This window comes from Rutilus rutilus, assembly GCF_951802725.1.
Source record: "Rutilus rutilus genome assembly, chromosome: 19".
Taxonomy (NCBI): domain Eukaryota; kingdom Metazoa; phylum Chordata; class Actinopteri; order Cypriniformes; family Leuciscidae; genus Rutilus; species Rutilus rutilus.
Genome location: NC_140232.1, coordinates 936418 through 956285, shown reverse-complemented (window position 1 = coordinate 956285; position 19868 = coordinate 936418). Strand labels below are relative to the sequence as shown.

General features: G+C 39.6%; 3 protein-coding genes across 3 annotated transcripts in view; all 3 read left to right on the top strand.

The window, feature by feature from the left end:
* Positions 1-1909, top strand: part of bsna (bassoon presynaptic cytomatrix protein a) — a 43666-nt gene extending 41757 nt beyond the window's left edge. The window contains 3 exon segments of the mRNA XM_084389712.1: positions 233-373; positions 1363-1419; positions 1789-1909. Of these exon segments, the coding sequence (XP_084245838.1) occupies positions 233-373; positions 1363-1403 (182 nt within the window). The 3' untranslated portion in view covers positions 1404-1419; positions 1789-1909.
* LOC311278748 (nuclear factor 7, ovary-like) overlaps positions 1-19868 on the top strand; it is a 1193180-nt gene that overhangs the window by 1094568 nt on the left and 78744 nt on the right. The window lies entirely within an intron of this gene.
* LOC311278365 (acylamino-acid-releasing enzyme-like) overlaps positions 7195-19868 on the top strand; it is a 33196-nt gene continuing 20522 nt past the window's right edge. The window contains exons 1-10 of the mRNA XM_084389145.1: positions 7195-7272; positions 7544-7673; positions 9494-9620; positions 10059-10146; positions 14822-14897; positions 15962-16053; positions 16126-16197; positions 17552-17689; positions 19632-19723; positions 19818-19858. Coding sequence (XP_084245271.1) covers positions 7204-7272; positions 7544-7673; positions 9494-9620; positions 10059-10146; positions 14822-14897; positions 15962-16053; positions 16126-16197; positions 17552-17689; positions 19632-19723; positions 19818-19858 — 925 coding nt within the window. The 5' untranslated portion in view covers positions 7195-7203. The remainder of the gene's footprint in view (positions 7273-7543; positions 7674-9493; positions 9621-10058; positions 10147-14821; positions 14898-15961; positions 16054-16125; positions 16198-17551; positions 17690-19631; positions 19724-19817; positions 19859-19868) is intronic.

The following is a 19868-nucleotide window of genomic DNA, read 5'->3' as shown; positions in this document are numbered from 1 at the left end:
ACGCTTACTTTTTTTTTGACCAATGCATTACACCGGCACTAACCCCTCGCCGTCAATTAAACAAAACAAAACGAATGGGCCTCTGATGTACGAGTTTTATGGGCCATTAAAAAAATTAATAAAAAAAGTATGAGATGTATCGGCCCAAAAAGCACGTCGGCCCACCGGGCATTTGCCCGGTATGCCAGATTACCAGTCCAGCTCTGATGACGATGTTCCCATGATTCTATAGGCTCCAAGGCTCCTCTAAGGCCCGGTGGGATCGGCAGTGCCGCCGCGGGTCAGACGGGTCAGATGGGTGTAGAAGGAGACAGCATTATGTCTAAAATCCTGCCTGGAGGAGCAGCAGAACAGGCTGGGAAATTAGGAGAAGGTGAGCAGACTTTCCAATACTTTTAGTCCATTACTATTAAAGGAGTAGTTCTTTTCAGACTTATAATGTCCTGATAATTTACTCTAACCCACGTCATCCAAGATGTTCATGTCTTTCTTTCTTCAGTCGAAAAGAAATTGAGGAAAACATTCCAGGATGTTTCTCCATACAGTGTCTTCAATGGGGTCCAACGGGTCGAAGGTCCAGATGTGAGTTTCAGTGCAGCTTCAAAGTCTCGACACGATCCAGCCGAGGAATAAGAGTCTTATCTAGACAAACCAGCGGACATTTTAGAACAAAATAAACATTTATATACTTTTAACCACAAATGCTCATCTTGCACAGCTGTGATGCGACACACATTACGTCATCATGCTGAAAGGTCACGCGTGTTTCGGTTCAGAAATGTAGAGTAGGGAAAAACTCCATCTCATTTTCTCCTCCAACTTCAAAATCATCCAACATCGTTGCTTCACCTTTTATTTATTTTAATTTTTTTGTAGATGGCGTTTGACTCAGTCTTTGCACATTCGCTTTGTAAACACTGGATCAGTACTTTCGCCTGGTTATAAAATGTCCGTTGGTTTGTCTAGATAAGACTCTTATTCCTCGGCTGGATCGTGTCGAGACTTTGAAGCTGCACTGGAACTCACATCTGGACCTTCGACCCGTTGGACCCCATTGAAGACACTATATGGAGGAACATCCTGGAGTGTTTTCCTCAAAAACCTTCATTTCTTTTCCACTGAAGAAAGAGAGACATGAACATCTTGGATGACGTGGAGGAGAGTAGATTATCAGGACATTTTAATTCTGAAGTGAACGAATCCTGTAAAGGCCTAGTTTGAGTAAAGCATGGGCCAGTCAAAGAGTCTTATTAATCAGTGTTTTTTCTGAAATATTTTTCATTTGGAAAAAAGCATGTAACACTTTTTATAACCAATACTCTTGGTTTTCTCCTTTTATTTTCACTTCTGTGACTGGCACAGCCATCTCTGGGTTTGGCAAGAAGTTCTCCTCCTTGTGGTGAGGAAGTACAGTTAAAGGTGGGTGCAATTACCTCAGATTTTAGAATATAAGAATAATGGTCTGTCATTAATAAGTAACTAAGCAGGACAAATGAGAAGTACTAGATTAACACTTCAGCTACTACTAACTCATTTGGAAACAAGTTTAACTAATCAGTAAGTGATATCAAATTTAGAAATGAAGATAGTGCCATATTAGGTAATCAATAATATTTACAGATGTGATTAGCTTCATATAATAACTATAAACTATGACAAATTATAAAGAATGATCAATTACAGTGTGGTCGGAGAGATTGAACAGTTGATTGAATACAGTGCATTATATTAAAGTGGCATATTTTTAGCTTTACAGTGATTATCTGTATTTTCTCTGTGTTATTTCAGGGTGTCTACAATGACAGAGGACATTTTTGCACTGGAAAAACCTATGAAGTTTCGCTATAATGTTTTAATTTAAAGAGAAGACAACACAAGAAAGTGAGAGGGAGAGAAGCTATCTGGTCGTTCTGGTAAGTATAAGATAAAACTTCATGCATATTATATTAGGGCTGTGTGGTATCATGTTCGTTATTGTTAGAAATAGTGGGTGATGTTGCAACGTTTTGTAAAAAAACATTTTATAGAATATAATTTTTTGTTTTGTTTTTTTAAAGCCAACCAGGACTGGAATCACAGGACTCCACCAACTCAAGGTCATAATTCAATGGAGACAACACTATTCGCTCTGAAAGCCTGTAAGTAGCTTTAAAATGAGGAGTTTTGAAAGGACATAGTCTTTATCCAGGGGTTCACTATCCATAGTGTCGGCCCAGATCCGGCTCACGTCTGGTACACATGTATTCCACACGGCCCGGATCTGGGCCGACACTATGTTGCTGTCCGGGAGGGAAGAATCCTGGAAATTAGAATCCTCTTTAGCCAGCCAATGTTGTCTAATCTATAAAGGTATTAAAGTCCACTCGGGGCAGGGATGTATTAGGGTTAGATGACCCAAAAATGATCATTACTGATGGGATCTGATGGAGAGATGGCTGGGAAACCTGTTTGAAAATAGTCATTTTATAGTCATTTGACGTTAAAAATGCCTGTCACTGGATTGTAACGCCGTCTTTGTGTTCCACATTGTTCTTCTTCAGATTATTTGGGAATTCAGTATCTGTGTTCCATCCGAACCGCACGGCCAAAGATATTCCCATCTCTGTTCGGGAAGCAGAGAACGACAGAAAGAGAGCGATCAGCACACGACGCGGGTCGATGAAGCCGACAGTCGATCCTGCGCTTTACTCCGGAAACAAGCCGACACGATCCCAGTTCCTCACCGGAGAAGTGTGATTCCCTGTTTCCCTCGGGAAACGCTCTTCACTCCCCTCTCAGGATCCGAAGAAACAGCACTGTTGGAACACTTAGAAAAACTTCATAGGTTTTTCCTAAAAGAAGAAGAAGAAAAAAAAGAAGGAAAATCATGAACATGGTTACTGTAACACACATCTCTATGCTAAGTCCTTTAACTCGACATTCCAGAATGAGGAAGAAAAAAAAAAAAAACCCTGTTTGTTTGTTTTTGTCTTTTTTTGTTTTCCTTCTCTTGCTATGTGCTATACAAGTGTAAAGTGGACTCGGAGTGCATGCAATCCAAGACCTTACACTGTTCACGATATCAAGGAGAGATCGACGAGGAGTTTACACTCCAGCAGAGAGAAGACGAAGAGGACGAGACAAGCCCAACACACGAGACTCCGAACATCACGTCGGAAGAGATCACAACGTCAGGTTCTGGCCGATCAGGTCTTTTTTATTCGTTATCCTTTCCAAAGTGTCCGGACACTGTCCTCAGGCAGCAGATGGGGTATTTTTACAACAATCCTGCGGTATCGGCGAGTTGGAATATTGTGCATTATCTTTTTTTTGTTCAGTTGTTCGATTGTCGCCTTACTACGTTTGTAGATATTTTTCTAATCACAGTTTCTATTTATTTATTTTTATTTTCGCATTGTTTGTATATGGAAAAAGTTTATTTCTATTTTTAAAATTTTTAAAATAAGTTTCTTCATTTAATTCACTGCTGTTTTAAATCCATCGTCACTTGTTTACAGCTTTTCTTTCGTTAAATATATTTTGAGTTTATTTCTATCCGTTTAAAACTAGATCAAAAGCAATAGATGATGGAGGTCAGTGAGTAAAGAGCACAATCGTTCGATGTTTTTACAGTAGTGGTCAGGAGAGTCTGTGCTATATCTCTGTGGGTCAGGATCACTGTCTGTCCAGTCATTAAAGAAGTGATGCCCAGTCTCTTACCAGAACACATTAGGTGTCAAAGCCATGTTTCTTTTCAAAGATTTTGTATTAAATAATGGTAATAATTAAGAAAAACACAAAGCTAGTTGGAGAAATAAAGGAGCTGTTTAGTGGAATGTTGGATCTTTTAAGCAAGTAGAGATTGCATGTTTAAAAAAAAAAGAAAAAATATTGATATTGCTATATGTTCTAATGGTATGTGTGAATGATTTTGGATGTGTGTTTGTATGCATCTACATTTGTTATCATTCAATCAATCAATCAAAAAAAAAAAAAAAGACACATCAAAAATCTGACCAACAACCAGAAAAGACTTTAAATTTCAGACTTTCTATGCAATGAATTTCTCATCTTGAGAAAAAAAAAAGAAAAAAGGTTGTATTGAAACGAAATAAAACACCTAATCCAATAGTAGATCCACAAATGTTAATAGGCGGCTGATTTGTTTGTATAAGAGAAACTGAACTGTACATAATCACCAGAGTGGAGATTTAGTTTCCCATTTTTGTGGCATGTTTCCCATTGTTGAAACGGAACCGATTAGCCATAGCGATTACCATGAGCGCCAATCATTCCTCACTGTCCACGGATGGTCGTTGCCGCTTTAGACTGAAAGAGAGCCTATATATGATGCGTAGCTGGTGCAATAACACAAGTATAGTATATGAGGAGGTTTATATGGGAAGGGCTGCCCGTTATGAGATCGCACAGACTCATTCACATCTGTGTGTTCAGAAAGGCTTGTTTATATGTATTGGGATATATTTATTTTTTCAAAAAGACGTTTTAAATGACTATATACCAACATTTAATAAATCATATTTTATTAAACAAATAGATATTATGTAAATGGCTTAGGGGCAGCACCTGAGAGAGTTATATAATGCATAACGATCAGATATATAGAAGCACCGACAGAAAACTGTGTACTGCCTGCAATATCAACCGTATAGCGTCCATGCATGCGTGCGTCTGATCCTTTCACCTCAGGAAAGCAGAGACTTAATGCACCAAGGGGAGATACTATATGCATAGATCTAAGGGCTTAATTACAATACCAAGAAAGCCATTCATTCTTACACCCTAGGTTTGATTCATTAGGGCTTTTGACTGTGATGTATGTCAGGGAACGCAGATCACCTGCCATTATCTGTGCTTTATTTATCCACTCATTCGTGCATCGTGATCCTTTTACTGGGTTAGACAACAGTTACTCTTGTAGGAGTAGATTAGTGGCACGAAGAACGAAACACATGACAGGGAAATAAAACAGGAATCAATCGAGGTTAAAGTATCCGAGAAGTGCATGGGCCTTAAGCAGCCTCGTCCCGATCCTTCGCTGCTCAACCATCCCACCCTTAAACACACATCGATATCTCTGTAAAACATGTAAATTGTACTATACTTCTGCACACCGAACATTCAAAGCAAGGTGTACAATGACCTGGTGTTTTGTGTGAATTAAGTCTTAAAAAAAAGGAGCATCACGACATAAACAGAAACCAAATAAACACATTAATATTCAGATGAATCACACTGTGTATGTGACCGGCTCATGTGGACTGTTTGGAAATGTAAACAAAAAAAATATCTATAAAAAATTATCATTGTATTGAGACATTTTTGGTCTTTGGTCTATACTTGTTGTGATTGTAAAAGACTCTTTTAAAAAAAAAAGAGAAACCGGCTTCCATGTAATTTGTGGACGGGGAGTTTAAGTCGACACGTATTTTAGGGAAAAAAAGAAGAAAAAACCAGACAACAGTTTGAAGGCGGTCGAAACATACAGTGTTACACTGACTGTTGTGGGAGCGTATCCATATATCCATTGTAAACTTTGTGTTTGTTTCAGTGTATACCTGTAGTAGGCTTGATGTACCGTCATGTTGTGTGATGAAAGTAATAATGACCCTCCGATACAATCAGGAAAAAATAAAAGAGGATTTTAAACAACACCTGCGTCCAGCTGTCCTCTTCACTCCTGCGACACACACACACACACACACACACACTCAGATGTCAGATATTAGTCTGATTATCATCTACAAGAGCCACAACAAATATGAGAATCTGAGAGAAGAAAACTTTACTCTTTACTCATTCACTCATACAGATCTTACAGGTTCATTACTACATACTTGCCAATGCAAATGTGGTCAGTATTTTGATTTAAATATATTGGTAAATGAATAAAATAACCAAATCATTCACAAATCAGTTAACTTTATTTAATTGGGTCAAAATGTGGGCCCATTTAATGGACAAACCAAAAATATTCAGCATTTAAAGTCCCCCTGTGGTGAAAGTCCAGCTTTAGTGTAGTTTATGTGTCTATGTGGTGTTTTTAATCTGCTTTAAGACAAAGCATGTGTAAGTTCATAAGTCGACACCATTGCTGAGTATTTCCTCCTTAAAACTGCAGTGAACCAAAGACAGTCTCAAACACACGCTTTGAAATCGCTGGTGTTTCTGACGTCACAAACTACCTTGTAACCAATCAGATCAACGTGTGATCGTCAACCAGTGGATCTCTGAGCTGAGTGAGTGAGTGGAGGCGGGGCTCATTTACATATTCATAGAACCACGCATACTAAATGAGGCAATACATTCAAGATATTTTAAGGCACGAATATATTTTTTTCAAGAAAAAACGTTTAATTATGTAATTTAGGTGATCAAAGATGAGTTGGGTTATTGACTACAGGGGGACTTTAAGACATTTCAACTTAAAGACTTAAAAAACTTAAACTGACTTTATAAATTGAGCTGAATCTGCTCAAATTATTTTGAATAGTTAAAGTAATATATATATGTGGTCATAACTTATTGATTATGTAAATTTTACAGTGATAACTGGGCCTGAAGACATTGTAGAATTACCCTAAAGTGAAACCTTAAAGGGATAGTTCACCCAAAAATGAAAATTCTGTCATCATTTACTCACCCTCAAGTTGTTCCAAACCTGTATGAGTTTCTTTGTTCTGCTGAACACAAAGGAAGATATTTGGAAGAACGTTTGTAATCAACAGATCTCGGTCCCCATTGACTTCCATAGTAGGAAAAAAATATACTATGGTAGTCAATGGGGACCGAGATCTGTTTGGTTACAAACATTCTTCCAAATATCTTCCTTTGTGTTCAGCAGAACAAATAAACTCATACAGGTTTGGAACAACTTGAGGGTGAGTAAACAATGATAGAATTTTCATTTTTGGGTGAACTATCCCTTTAAGTGAAGCTTTATATAATTTTAAAATTATAAAAACACCACAGATAAAATAGGTTTTTGATTAATATGAAACGAATCAAGTATGATCATAAGATTAATAATGTATGTCAAATGATATAAACCAAAAAAGTCCCTTTTCTGATATAAATAACACTCACGTCATCGCATCTGACCAATCAGGGACGCGTCCCTCTGCGTGGAGCCCCGCCCCCTCAGCTCTATCTGACCAATGAGAGACGCGTCCTGCTGCGTGGATCCCCGCCCCCTCAGGTCACATGTTCAACCGCAGGATTCTACTCTCTCAGCGACTCACTTCACACTGCGCTGTCATCATGGGCTCAAAGGTACTGACAAATCACTCAAATATCATGTACAACAACATCATTACATGTGTATTTCACTCTTTACACCGCAACAGAACACACACACACACACACACACTGCTCATTCTCAACCGCTGAACAACAGCTCGGTGTTATTCGAGCAACTTCCGCGTCACGTGCTGGGAGCAGACGATCAGTTTAAACACACACATGTTCTGTGGTTCATACATTGAGTGTGTGTGTGTGTGTGTGTGTGTGTGTGTGTGTGTGTGTGTGTGTGTGTGTGTGTGAGGTGCTCCGGGAGCCGGCAGAGATCGCTCAGCTGTACCGGGATCAGTGTCGGTTCCCCGCCTTGTGTCGCGCTGACGTGGGTCCCGTGGTGACGTCACGATACGGAGGACAGTACTGCAACATCTACACAGGTTCAGACTCTTCATCACAACTATTAACACACCCTATTAAACTCATCACAAAACACACTATTAAACTCACCTTCATCACTGACGTGCCAAGCCAACTATTAAAACACAATTAAATTATCATCATCATTAACCCCATTAAGTCTACTGTACTGTATCACAGTTTCTAATGCCTCTAAATTCTCAACATGGTCAAAACTTTGCTGAAAGACCGAGATGGTCCTCACTGCAGAACATGAAATCCAGGGGGAGGAATTAGATCCAGGTCCAACTCCTCCCACCTTACATATACCTAAACCTATGACCTAAACCTACCCATCTCCACCCCTTAGATCTGGATCCAACTCCTCCCCCTGGATCTCGTGTTCTGCAGTGAGGTGCTACTGGAAAAACCTGTTGTTTTCTGTCGTCTGACTGACAGGTCAGACTTTTAGCAAGTTTAAGGCTTTTTTAGTATAATTGTAAAAAAAAAAACAATGAAACCTTCACTGATTTTTAAACAAGTAAACGTAAGGATAATTTTTAGATGAGCACTAACTGGACTGAAGTGACTTATGTTTACTTGATTGTCCATGCATCAGTTTTGTTTCTAAGGAAAAATCATGAGTATTAAATATGATCATCAGGCTTTTAAGGAAGGTTTATCAGTTCATCTCTCGATCATCATCGTATCGCATTGCATTATGTGTTTTAAAACTAGAGCTTTGATCATAAAACTAAGCATTTAAATATCATCTTACTGAGACATTATTGGCAGATGAATTTAATGTAAGTATCTGCAACACTGTTATAAAGCATCAAGCATCAACATTTCATAAATATCCGTATCAGTGTATTGGGTTCTTCTTAAAGTGACAGCAGCCTAATATTCCTGCGGTGTGTTTCTAATGTTAATCTATGGAAGATTGTTTCCGCCACAGAATAAAACATTTAAAAAAATAATTGCGACTTTTTATCTCAGAATTGCGTGAAATAAAGTCAGAATTCAGACTTTTTTCTCGCAATTGCGACTTTATATCACGCAATTCTGACTTTATAACACATAATTGCGAGTTTATATCTCGCAATTCTGACATCTTTTATCATAATTGTGAGATATAAAGTAACAATTGTGAGATATAAAGTCAATTTTTTTTTTTTTACCTCAGAATAGTTTATATCTCACAATTCTGACTTTATAACACGCAATTGCGACTTTATATCATGCTGTTCTGACTTTATATCTCCCAATTGCGACTTTATTTCTCAGAATTGCGACTTTATATCTCGCAATTGTGAGAAAAAAAGTCACAATTATTATTGTTTATTTATTATTCAGTGGCGGAAACAATCTTCCATATTAATCAAACAGCAAAAGGCAGAAATCATTCACTGCTCGTGACTGAATAACTTCTGTAACTTTAATAAGGATTGATCTGTGTAATTTATACAGTATCCAGTGTTATTTTACATTTGATTACTTTATTCAATGTCTGTTGTCTTTAATAATGTTTTACATTTATATTAGTTAGGCTAGTAGTTTTAGCTGTGCTATCAAAATTGTATCAGGGAATTGTGAACTTTCACTGTTTTCTAAAATGTTGGTTTCATGGTCGATAAAAAATAGTCCAATTCTGTTTACAACTATTAATTTTATTTGTATAGCACTTTTCACAATGCATATAGTTTTCAAATCAGCTGCACAGAAATGAATAATGTTCATGTTTATAATACCTCACGGCCCACGTTTAGCAGTTTGGAGCTGGACGACTGGATGGTTCATGAGGTTTAGATTTACACGATTGCTCTGGATAATGTCCTGCGCGTGACGTGATGTTTTCCAGAGTGGACCCAGCGGGATCTGGAGAGGAACGAGAGTGTGAAGTTTTGTCGTCAGTACATCGTGTTTCATGACGACACTTCCGTGGTTTACTCCGGACCCTCGGGAAACTGCACTGAGATCAAGGGAGAGTAGGTTCATCACACCGCTGTTCATTATATGACAATATATGTGTATATATGACATATGAGCAGAACTCAGCTGATATCTGACTGGTTTCGTCCTTCTGTTAGACTGTCTCACACATGAATTATGTTGAAAATCTGTCAGCTGTTAAATTTAACTACACAATTAGATAATACCAGTTTAGCTCAACCAATCACCAAGCAATGCTTCATTGTGTTCAGTCTGTGTGTAAAAAGAGCATTAGCAATTAAAGAAAACACACTTCAGCAAAACATGATCAGCTCAAAGTGTCCCAATCAGTTTTGCTCCCAAATTTTTTAAAATTTTTACTGTATGGAGAATTTTTGGGTATAATATGTCACAGTTCACTTTATCTTGTGTGTGTGTGTGTGTGTGTGTGTGTGTGTGTGTGTGTGTGTGTGTGTGTGTGTGTGTGTGTGCAGGCTGCTCAGTGTGGACTCCCCATCCGGAGACATGAAGGCTGTGCTGAGAGAGAGCAGCATTAAAGGAGAAGACAAGCAGTTCCTGGAGGTCAGGCTCTTCCACTGGTCATTCATTACTCTGCGATACGACTACACCTCACGGCTGTACATGACACTAATGCTGCTGCGGGATCATGGGTAAACTGACGACAGGGTTCTCACGGGGCGTTGAACTCTGATTATAAGGCCGTTAAAAAGTATTAAAGGGCTGATTATGATTTGACTTCTCTAACTGTAGTTAGTGTGTAATGTTGCTGTTTGAGCATAAACAACATCTGCAAAGTTACGACGCTCAAAGTTCATAGCAAAGGGAGATATTTGCTTTTACAGAAATGGCTGTTTAAGGACTACAACAAACGGCTGGTAGAGACTACACCACATTCCTCACGGGTTAGTGACATCACAAACCCTAGAATTTACATAAACCCCGCCCCCTGAACACGATAGATTATCAATAACAGAATATGCTAATCAGTGACTAGAAGATAACTACACATCAGCTTCATAAGTTCATCAACTAACCATTCAGAAATGTCCTGTTGCTTCTACATGTTGTCTCTTCTTCTAGAGTCTCTCCATCATTGGGCGCGTTTCCATTACAGATTTGCGCAAAACGTTTACGAAATTTTTCTTTTTCTTTTTTTTTTTCTAAATATTGATAAAAAACTATTGCGAGATGACGGCGTCTCCATTAGCCGATGTTATGCGACTAAAACGTCATTTTTTCCTCTCGCGATCAGTCATTCCAAACATCATGGCAACGGACGTTGGTAGGTTTATATATATCACAGCCGCCGCACTAGACATTATTATTATTAATGGAAGGAGACGTAGGCGTGTTATCCAAGCATTAATGGCAAGGAAAGACCCTTATACTGTGAGCGGCACATATGAGAGTTTCTGGGAGTTTCTCCCTCAGATCTGCTCCGAGGTCTCGATTGTGGCATTCCTTTGAGGTTTAGAATCCAGTATTTCTGTCATTCTTTTGTCTTTTATGAATTTAATAAAGAACTCTGTCTCGTATTCTGTCCAAACACACCGCGTCGTCTACGTCAGGCGACCTGTAAACCTACATCAGGATGTTAGGTCTGGCAACTCTCCACAGACACGGCTCAGTCCGAGGCCGGGATAAACGGCTGTCTTTCAAAGTCCCTCGGCACACAATAGGACAGCGCTTCAACCAACCAGAGCGTTCTCCCAACAGCGGAGCTAACGCTAGCTGATAGATTCAACTTTTGAATCTGGCCGGCAAAACTACAAACACATCTTCCTTTTTTAAGAATGACTTCAGTGCCGTTCTTTCCTCTTTTCTCAAAGAACAGCTAAACTCCAAGTCCTCCAGAGTCGCGGCCAAAGCCGATTCGACAGACTGTTCTCCAGCAGCCGCCATTCTTTGTTTTCAAGTAGTCAACTCTGTCGTCATCATGTTAAGCCCGCCCCGCCTACTCTATACACGCTGTGATTGGCCTGACCCAATTTAGGTTTTCCCAGCTCCGACAGTCAGCGGAGAGGTGCTAGACTGCCCTGGCTGCGTCTGGATTTCTAGGCTGTTTCCATTGCAGTTTTGCGAAATATTCCTTTTTTGAATTGCCTGAAAACCTCATGCGAGCGTAAAAACTTTTTTGCGATAAATGGGAGTTTTTGCGAAATTGACGTGTTTCCATTGGGCGTATTTTCAATTCGCAATTTCAATTTGCGCAATTTGAAGGGTAATGGAAACGCGGCTGGAGTCTGACTCCGGTTTGAACATAAAAGGCTAAAGGTTTTTGAAAAGTTCAGTGCATGTCTGTGTGAGGTAATCGGAGCTGCTAACACACACACACACACACACACATGTCTGGTTCACTATCTTTGTGGGGACTCTCCATAGACGTAATGGTTTTTATACCGTACAAACTGTATATTCTGTCCCCTTACACTAACCCTACCCCTAAACCTGCCCATCACAGGAAACATTCTGCATTTTTACTTTCTCAAAACAACTCATCCTGTGTGATTTATAAGCCTTTTGAAAAGTGGGGACCGCTGGCTGGTCCCCACAATGTAGGTGATCTCAGGTTTTACTATTCTTATGGGGACATTTGGTCCCCACAATGTATTATAAACAAGGGCACACATACACACACACACACACACACACACACACACACACACACACACACGAACAAGCTCTTGAAGCTCCGCCCCCTGTGCCGGGAGCAGCAGCTCATTTGCATTTAAAGGGCCAGACACAAAACGGTGCGTTTCTGCTCACCCTCAAAAAGTGACAACTTTAACATGCTATATAACAATATCTGTGGGGTATTTTGAGCTGAAACTTCACACACACACTCTGGGCACATCAGAGACTTATTCTACATCTTGTGGAAAGGGCATTATACCACCACTTTAAATATATCTTTTCTGCTAGGCACTACATTTTAAGATAAGAGGGTGCATGCCAATCCGCATACTTGTGCACTATTCTGTGCTGTTCGTAGTGTGAATAGTTTGTTATATTTGGGGGAAATGTTCAAATGGCCAGACTGGTAAAGAAAATGGGGGAATGTGTCCATGACTGGCTCCCACGCATTAGAACTGGCCGTATATTGTCGGCTCGTAAATATGTCTTCCCAGGACATCTTCCTCCTCTTCGTCAACCCTGTCTTCTTCCTCTTAACCCAAGGCTCTATCACTCTTCAGCGCTGATGTCACCTTTATCTCTTTTGGGAATAAGGAGCAGACCAGAGCTTGATTGATGACTGTCAGTAAAGCGCAGTTCCACTTGTTTAATGTGCTTTCTGGCAGCATGTCAACCTCGTAACTCAGAGTCAGTCACAGCGCAGTCGGTCAGTGTGCAACTCCAGTGATCGATCTCTCTGTCTGTCTCTCTCTCTCACTCTCTCTCTGTCTCTCTCACACACACACACACACTCTCTCTGTCTCTCTCTCTCTCTCTCTCTCTCTCTCTCTCTGTCTGTCTCTCTCTCTCTCTCTCTCTCTCACTCTCTCTCTGTCTCTCTCACACACACACTCTCTCTGTCTCTCTCTCTCTCTCTCTCTTAATGGTAGGCTTCAGAGATGGAGATGGCTACTTTCGCAACTTTCTTTTAGAGGAAGATGCTTGGTCATTAATAACATAATAGCGTCAATGTTGTGGCATAAGTTTACTGTTCTAGACCCTCCAAAAGATTTGCTTAAATGTGTTCAAAAAGCATTGGTTAATTTGTTCAGGGATGGATGTCATTGGCTTCCTCCAGGAGTCCTTTACCTTCCAGTGGCAGAGGGAGGTCAAGGGCTTATACATCTGGAGTCAAAGATCTTGGCAATGAGGATGCAAACATTGCAGAAACTATTGTATAGTTCAAGTGATGTGCCTTGGGTGTGTTTCGGGAGATCTATACTTAAAGAGATTGGTGGAATAGGTATTGACAAACAATTATTCCTAATGAAGAAAACTTTTGTCAAACAGTTTTCTGATCTGTCTTTTAGGTTTTATGTCTCAGTGCTCAAATCATGGGACTTGTTTGAAATATCAAGAACTGTTGAGGAGCATTATGGTGTGGAGGAACCTATTTTTTTTAATCCTCTTATTGAGCTTCCATCAAATATATCTCAATCTTTAATCAATAGATTTTTGAATACTGGTGTCACTAAAGTTATTGATTTGATTGATTTAAGAAGAGGACAATGGAGAACTTCGCAGTCACTTGCTGATCAAGTTGGCTTGAATTCTCTTAGAATTATAGAAGGATTTGTTAGGGGTTTTAAATCCTCCATTCCTCTATCATTTGATCACTTTGTTAATCATGTTTTGGAAGATGGTGTAGTATGGCTGAACTTTCCTCAGTTAAAGGTGTTTCCTAAAGAATGTGGCATTGATGACTCTGGTTCTGTTTCCTTATTGAAAGGTTATGGAAAATTGTTTTTTGATTGTATAGGGAAAAAAATATTGTATCACATATGCATTAAAACTTTACATTTGGGTCAATTGAAAGGAAAAGTCGATACTAAATGGAGAGCTCAACTCTATATCTGAAGATACGTTTCCATCTTGGAGACTTCTGTATAAACCTCCACTTTCTAAGAGATGTGGTGATCTTCATTGGAGACTGATCCATTGTATCTTAGCTACAAATCAATTTGTTGCCAGGATGAATGAAAATGTTACATCGAATTGCCCATTTTGTGATGCTCTTGATCCTATTTTTGACCTGCTGAGAAAAATAATAACAAAATTAGGGTTTCTGTATACTAATAGCTTATTTATATTGGGCTGTTGTTATAGGAAATCTTTACGAGAACAATGTGTACTTGCTAATTTTGTCATTGGTCAAGCTAAATTAGCCATTTAGAAATCTCATCAGGAAAAGAATGCAGGAAGAGACATTTGTATGGTGGCCTTGTTCAGATCCCTAGTGGAAGCACGAGTGGTTATAGAATATACATATTACAAGCATGTTAATAATGTTCTTTTCTTTAAATGGAGATGGGGTGTTAAGGAAGCACTGGTTTCAGTGAATGAGTATGGGGGGTTGGGTTTTAATTGGTAATGAATTTTTTTAATGGGTGATTTATAATTGAATGTGTTAAGAACATGGAATATATATGTTTATTTATTTCTTTAAAAAAATGTGTGTTTAATGTGAATGTGTAGGAATAATGTATATCTACATTTTTATGTAGAATAAAGGGGTTGTAAAAGTTAAAAAAAAGTCTCTCTCTCTCGCTCTCTCTCTCTGTAGATCTGGCACAAGAACAGAAAGCTGAAGTGTCTTAATCTGACGACTCTCAACAAACACGGCAAAGTGTATGAAGACGGTAAGAGGAAAACAATCACACACTTTCCTCTCGACTCAGGGTTTTCAACACTGTGTGCGTTGTGTCCACCTGGTGGTCAAAGAATGAACAGGACCTGCCAAACTGCTGTGAACCTAAAGTCATCTGATCCCTTAAAACTCATCTTTGAGCACCAAAATTACATATTCAAATGTTTTTTACTTCTTCATGCCTTAAAATACGTCAGAAACACCAGCGATTTCAAAGCGTGTTTTTGAGACTGTCTTTGGTTCACTGCAGTTTTAAGGAGAGAATACTCAGCAATGGTGTCGACTTATGAACTTACACATGCTTTGTCTTAAAGCATATTAAACACACCACATAGACACATAAACAACATTAAAAGCATTTTTTCAGATTAATTTAATTGAATGATTCAGTGACTCGCTCATAAAGTCTTCACTGGTTTCATTACTGGATGAATCAGTGTTTCTGAATGAATCTCTTGAGTGAATGATTCAGTGACACACACATATTTGAACAGTCTCCTGCCGCCACCTACTGGTGTAACGATGTAATCAATACAATCTGTATTTGAAGCATCAAGTTACTTTTAAAAGCTGATTTGCTCTATTTTGATCTCTACAGTAGACATCAGTGTTTATATCTGAACTATAATCTTTTCTTCCAGCACTTCTGTGATAATCTGAGTGATTGTAAGGCAGAACTAATGATGCTGTGATGTTGAAAAGACTGTTAGTGAAGCTGTTTCATATCTATTCATGACGACGGCTCTCTCTGGATCAGAACATCTGAGTGTTCCTGTGATCACAGGGTTAATAGACAGCAGAGTCACTGTCACTGAGGAGTAAGATCACTGGTGCTTGAGTCCAGATCGACGTCTTGTAACGGTTAATCGTGCAGCTCTACAACACACGATTACACTGATAACAGTAACATATGGAGTGTGATATTATATGAGCAGAATCATGAATTTTTAAATAGCCTTTAGTTTATTTGCTTTTGTTAGTTGGTGGCGGATTACATTAAGGTCAGTTAAGGCTAGAACAGCTGGCAGACGCTGATAATGTGCTCTCTGTTCTCAGATCAGTTCGGCTGTTTGGTCTGGTCTCATTCAGAGACTCACCTCCTGTATGTGGCTGAGAAGAAACGACCCAAGACAGAGTCCTACTTCCAGGTTTACACAAAACACACACTTCCTAATGATTCTGTGAGTGTGTTCTTCATCTGACCCCGTGTTGAACCGCAGGGTCCTGAGACGGGTTCGCTCACCGATGAAGAGGACACCGTCAAGACGGACAAGAAGGAGGAGACCGTCCTGGTAAAAGTTTGCCGTCATGTATCGTTTATTTATATTTGACTGGGACTAAGCATGTTAATGAACATTAGTATAAAATACAACCGGATTATAGCAAGATTACTAATTACATCCACAGTCCCTTGGCAGAAACACACAAGAACAAACACTAACACAACACTATAAGAGACAATACCCCAAAACACATCATTACAATTTCTAAGTAAAACGTTTACACGACTGATTGGTCATAAGCCACTTCTTCAGATGAACTTTAACAGTGTGATACGTAGAGCGGTGTCTTATTGACTGGTAAACTTTTCCAATATTTGCTCTCTGTTACAGATAATACTTTCTGACCAAAAGATGCTCACTTCACAATCTAATCTAATGACAGACCTGGTACCAACACCACAATCTGTCCTCTAGTTTTATAAACTCATTTAACAGAGGCCCATGCCAGACCTTATGAAGAAAACAGGCATATTTGACATTTTTACCATTTTTAAAACTCTAAAAACAGAGGTTTTTTTTGCTGCTCAACACTTTTATCACCTTATACAGTGACTCCAGTAACTTTAGGGTTGTGTCACCTATGAATGACCAACTATTAAAACAATACTGAATATGTGAAAAGAATCATTGAATGTAAATACAGCCTGGCAGCACCGACTGTCAAGAATGGCCTAATACTTAAAATTCTTTCAATAAAATTTTACAATATTAGACAACGTTTTTTTGTGACTTAAAAGTTAGAGTATTATCCAAAGTAACCCCAAGATACGTAAACTCATTAACAATTTCAAGCTCCTCTCCTCACACAGTTTGTGTTTGTGTTCAGTAATAAACCTGTCCTGGTAAGCCAATCCTGAATATTGGTCATAGCAGAAGTCAAAGTAATCGAAGCTTTTTCAAAATTCTTAGCATGGGTAAAAATTACTACATCATCTGCGTACATCTGAACATTTACATCTTTACATACTCCTGGTGGATCATTTATATAAAGTGAAAATAAAATTGGTCCCAAAATAGAGCCTTGTGGGACCCCCTGAGGACAAGCAAGAAGATTTTGTACCATCGATACACACACACTGATTCTTATTTGAAAGAGATGATTTTATCCAAAGTTTTGCCTTCTCTGAAAAAATTGAATTTGTTAGTTTAGATAAAAGCATCTGATGGTCAACAGTGTCAAATGCCTTCTTTACATCTTTAAAAAGAACAGCACCAACACACACACTCTTATCTAATAAGAGTATGCCATCTACCCCTGCTTTAGTTTGGTTAATGGTTTTGATCTGCGTTGTGTTGATGTGTGTGTGTGTGTGTGTGTGTGTGTGTGTGTGTGTGTGTGTGTGTGTGTGTGTGTGTGTGGCAGGGGCATCAGTTTGAGTATTATGAAGACTGGGGTGAAGCGCTGGTGAATAAAAGCAGCCCAGTGCTCTGTGTGCTGGACATCGAGGGCAGCAACATCACGGTTCTGGAGGGAATACCCTCCGACATCTCTCCAGGACAGGTACAGTACGAGTCCTAGGGCCCTATCTCGCACCCAGCGCAATTGACTTTGTACACGATGCATGTTTCATTCCTATTTTGCACCCGCGCACAGCAGACTTTTCCCTCCACAGACGCACGTCGGTAAATTAGGGAATGAACTTGTGCTCCCGGGGGCGGTTCAGCGGAAAGAGGAGGCGTGTTCCGGCGCAAACGTTCCCTGGTGCTATTTTGCGGTTTCAGAAAACAATTCCGCCACTGACCAGGAGAAACCTCGTCTAAAGTCAGCGGCGCGTTATTCAGATGCTATTTTAAGGGCGCATGCTTGGCCATAATGTAGCGTGTGCACAACACACACACACTTTGCTTATCTCATCTACACAGAAGCAGCAGTTCACATTTTTGCAAATCATACATAATTACAAGGAAAAATATTCCACACGAGGGAAATCATTGTTGTGTCCATGAAGATGTGTTCAAGGTGTGTTTCTCCATCCCCAATGTCACTTCTCTGTGTTTTACGGCCCTGACGAGAACGTCGGTCTCCTCGGCTGTGAACCGCTCCTGGCGTGCGTCTGGCAAATCCGCCGGTATAATAGCAATCCGCCATGGAACAAGCGCGCCTGCTCTTAAAGGGAATGTGAGATGATGCTCTGATTGGTTTATTTCATGTTACGCCCAAACCACACCTACGAGTAATGAAGCTCTTTAGACCAACACATTTTAGATTTGCGTCGAGCGCAAGAGTCATTTATCCCGCCGAGATCCGCCCACAAAGTTACTTGCGTTTCGTGTTTGATACTTGCGTTTCAGATCCTTAAAATAGGGCCCTTGTGTTTAACATGCGTTCAGATTGAGATTGTGCTTATTTTAACGTATTATATATTGATTTGAATGGCAATAAGCTTAAACATCTGATATTGCTTCTGCTTCAAGGCTGAAAGAGCAAAAAATCATAAAGTCTCACTGGCCACATGCAGACTATAAAGTCTCAGGAGTGATTTAAAGGAGTAGTTCACTTCAGAATTAAAACGTCCTGATAATTTACTCTAACACACGTCCTCCAAGATGTTCATGTCTTAATTTCTTCAGTCGAAAAGAAATTGAGGAAAACACTCCAGGATGTTCCTCCATATAGTGTCTTCAATGGGGTCCAACGGGTCGAAGGTCCAGATGTGAGTTTCAGTGCAGCTTCAAAGTCTCGACACGATCCAGCCGAGGAATAAGAGTCTGATCTAGACAAACCAGCGGACATTTTAGAACTAAATAAACATTTATATACTTTTAACCACAAATGCTGGTCTTGCACTCGCTGTGATGCGACACACATTACGTCATCAGGTTGAAAGGTCACGCGTGTTTCAGTTCAGAAATGTAGAGTAGGGCAATTTTCCACATCGTTGTTTTACCTTTTATTTAATTTTTATGTAAATTGCATTTGACTCAGTCTTTGCATGTTTGCTTTGTAAACACTGGGTCTGTTCTTCCGCCTACATCACGCTTGACCTTTCACCCTGATTACGTAATGTGTGACGCATCACAGCTAGTGCAAGACCAGCATTTGTGATATTACTATGGGATTCTTCCTTTGGAAGCTTTATTTTTTAGGAGTGTAGGCTATACATTGGATTACATGATCATGTATCATCATATACTGAACAATTTTGATTTTGAAAAGTGTTAGAAAGAAACAAAATTCTCCCATTTTGACTAATTTACTTATATTTACCAAATTGTGATGCCCATAGACAACAGAATATGGAGATGCATGAGGTTTCACCCATAGGGGGCACTAGTGCTTCAGCTGACTGATATACATGATAACTGGTATAACTCTGTCACTGAGCTGATGAGCGAGGTGAGATTCAGCATTTACTAGAACATTATTCAGCAAAGATCAAGGGCCTGTTCTTCTAGTTGTTCTTCTGCTTCAGTTGTTCTGAATAAGTGGCACTGGTCCGCAGGCGTTCTGGGCTCCCGGTGACACCGGGCTGGTGTTCGTGGGCTGGTGGCACGAGCCGTTCAGACTGGGGCTCAAATACTGCGCCAACAGAAGGTGATGATGAGGAGGAGGAGGAGTGTTATGAAGAAGATGAACTTTCTAAACCTCTTCATTTTCGTGTTGTTTAAATGCTCTGTCTGTTCTGCAGGTCGTCTCTGTTTTATGTGGATCTGGCTAGTGGCAAATGTGGTAAAGCTCT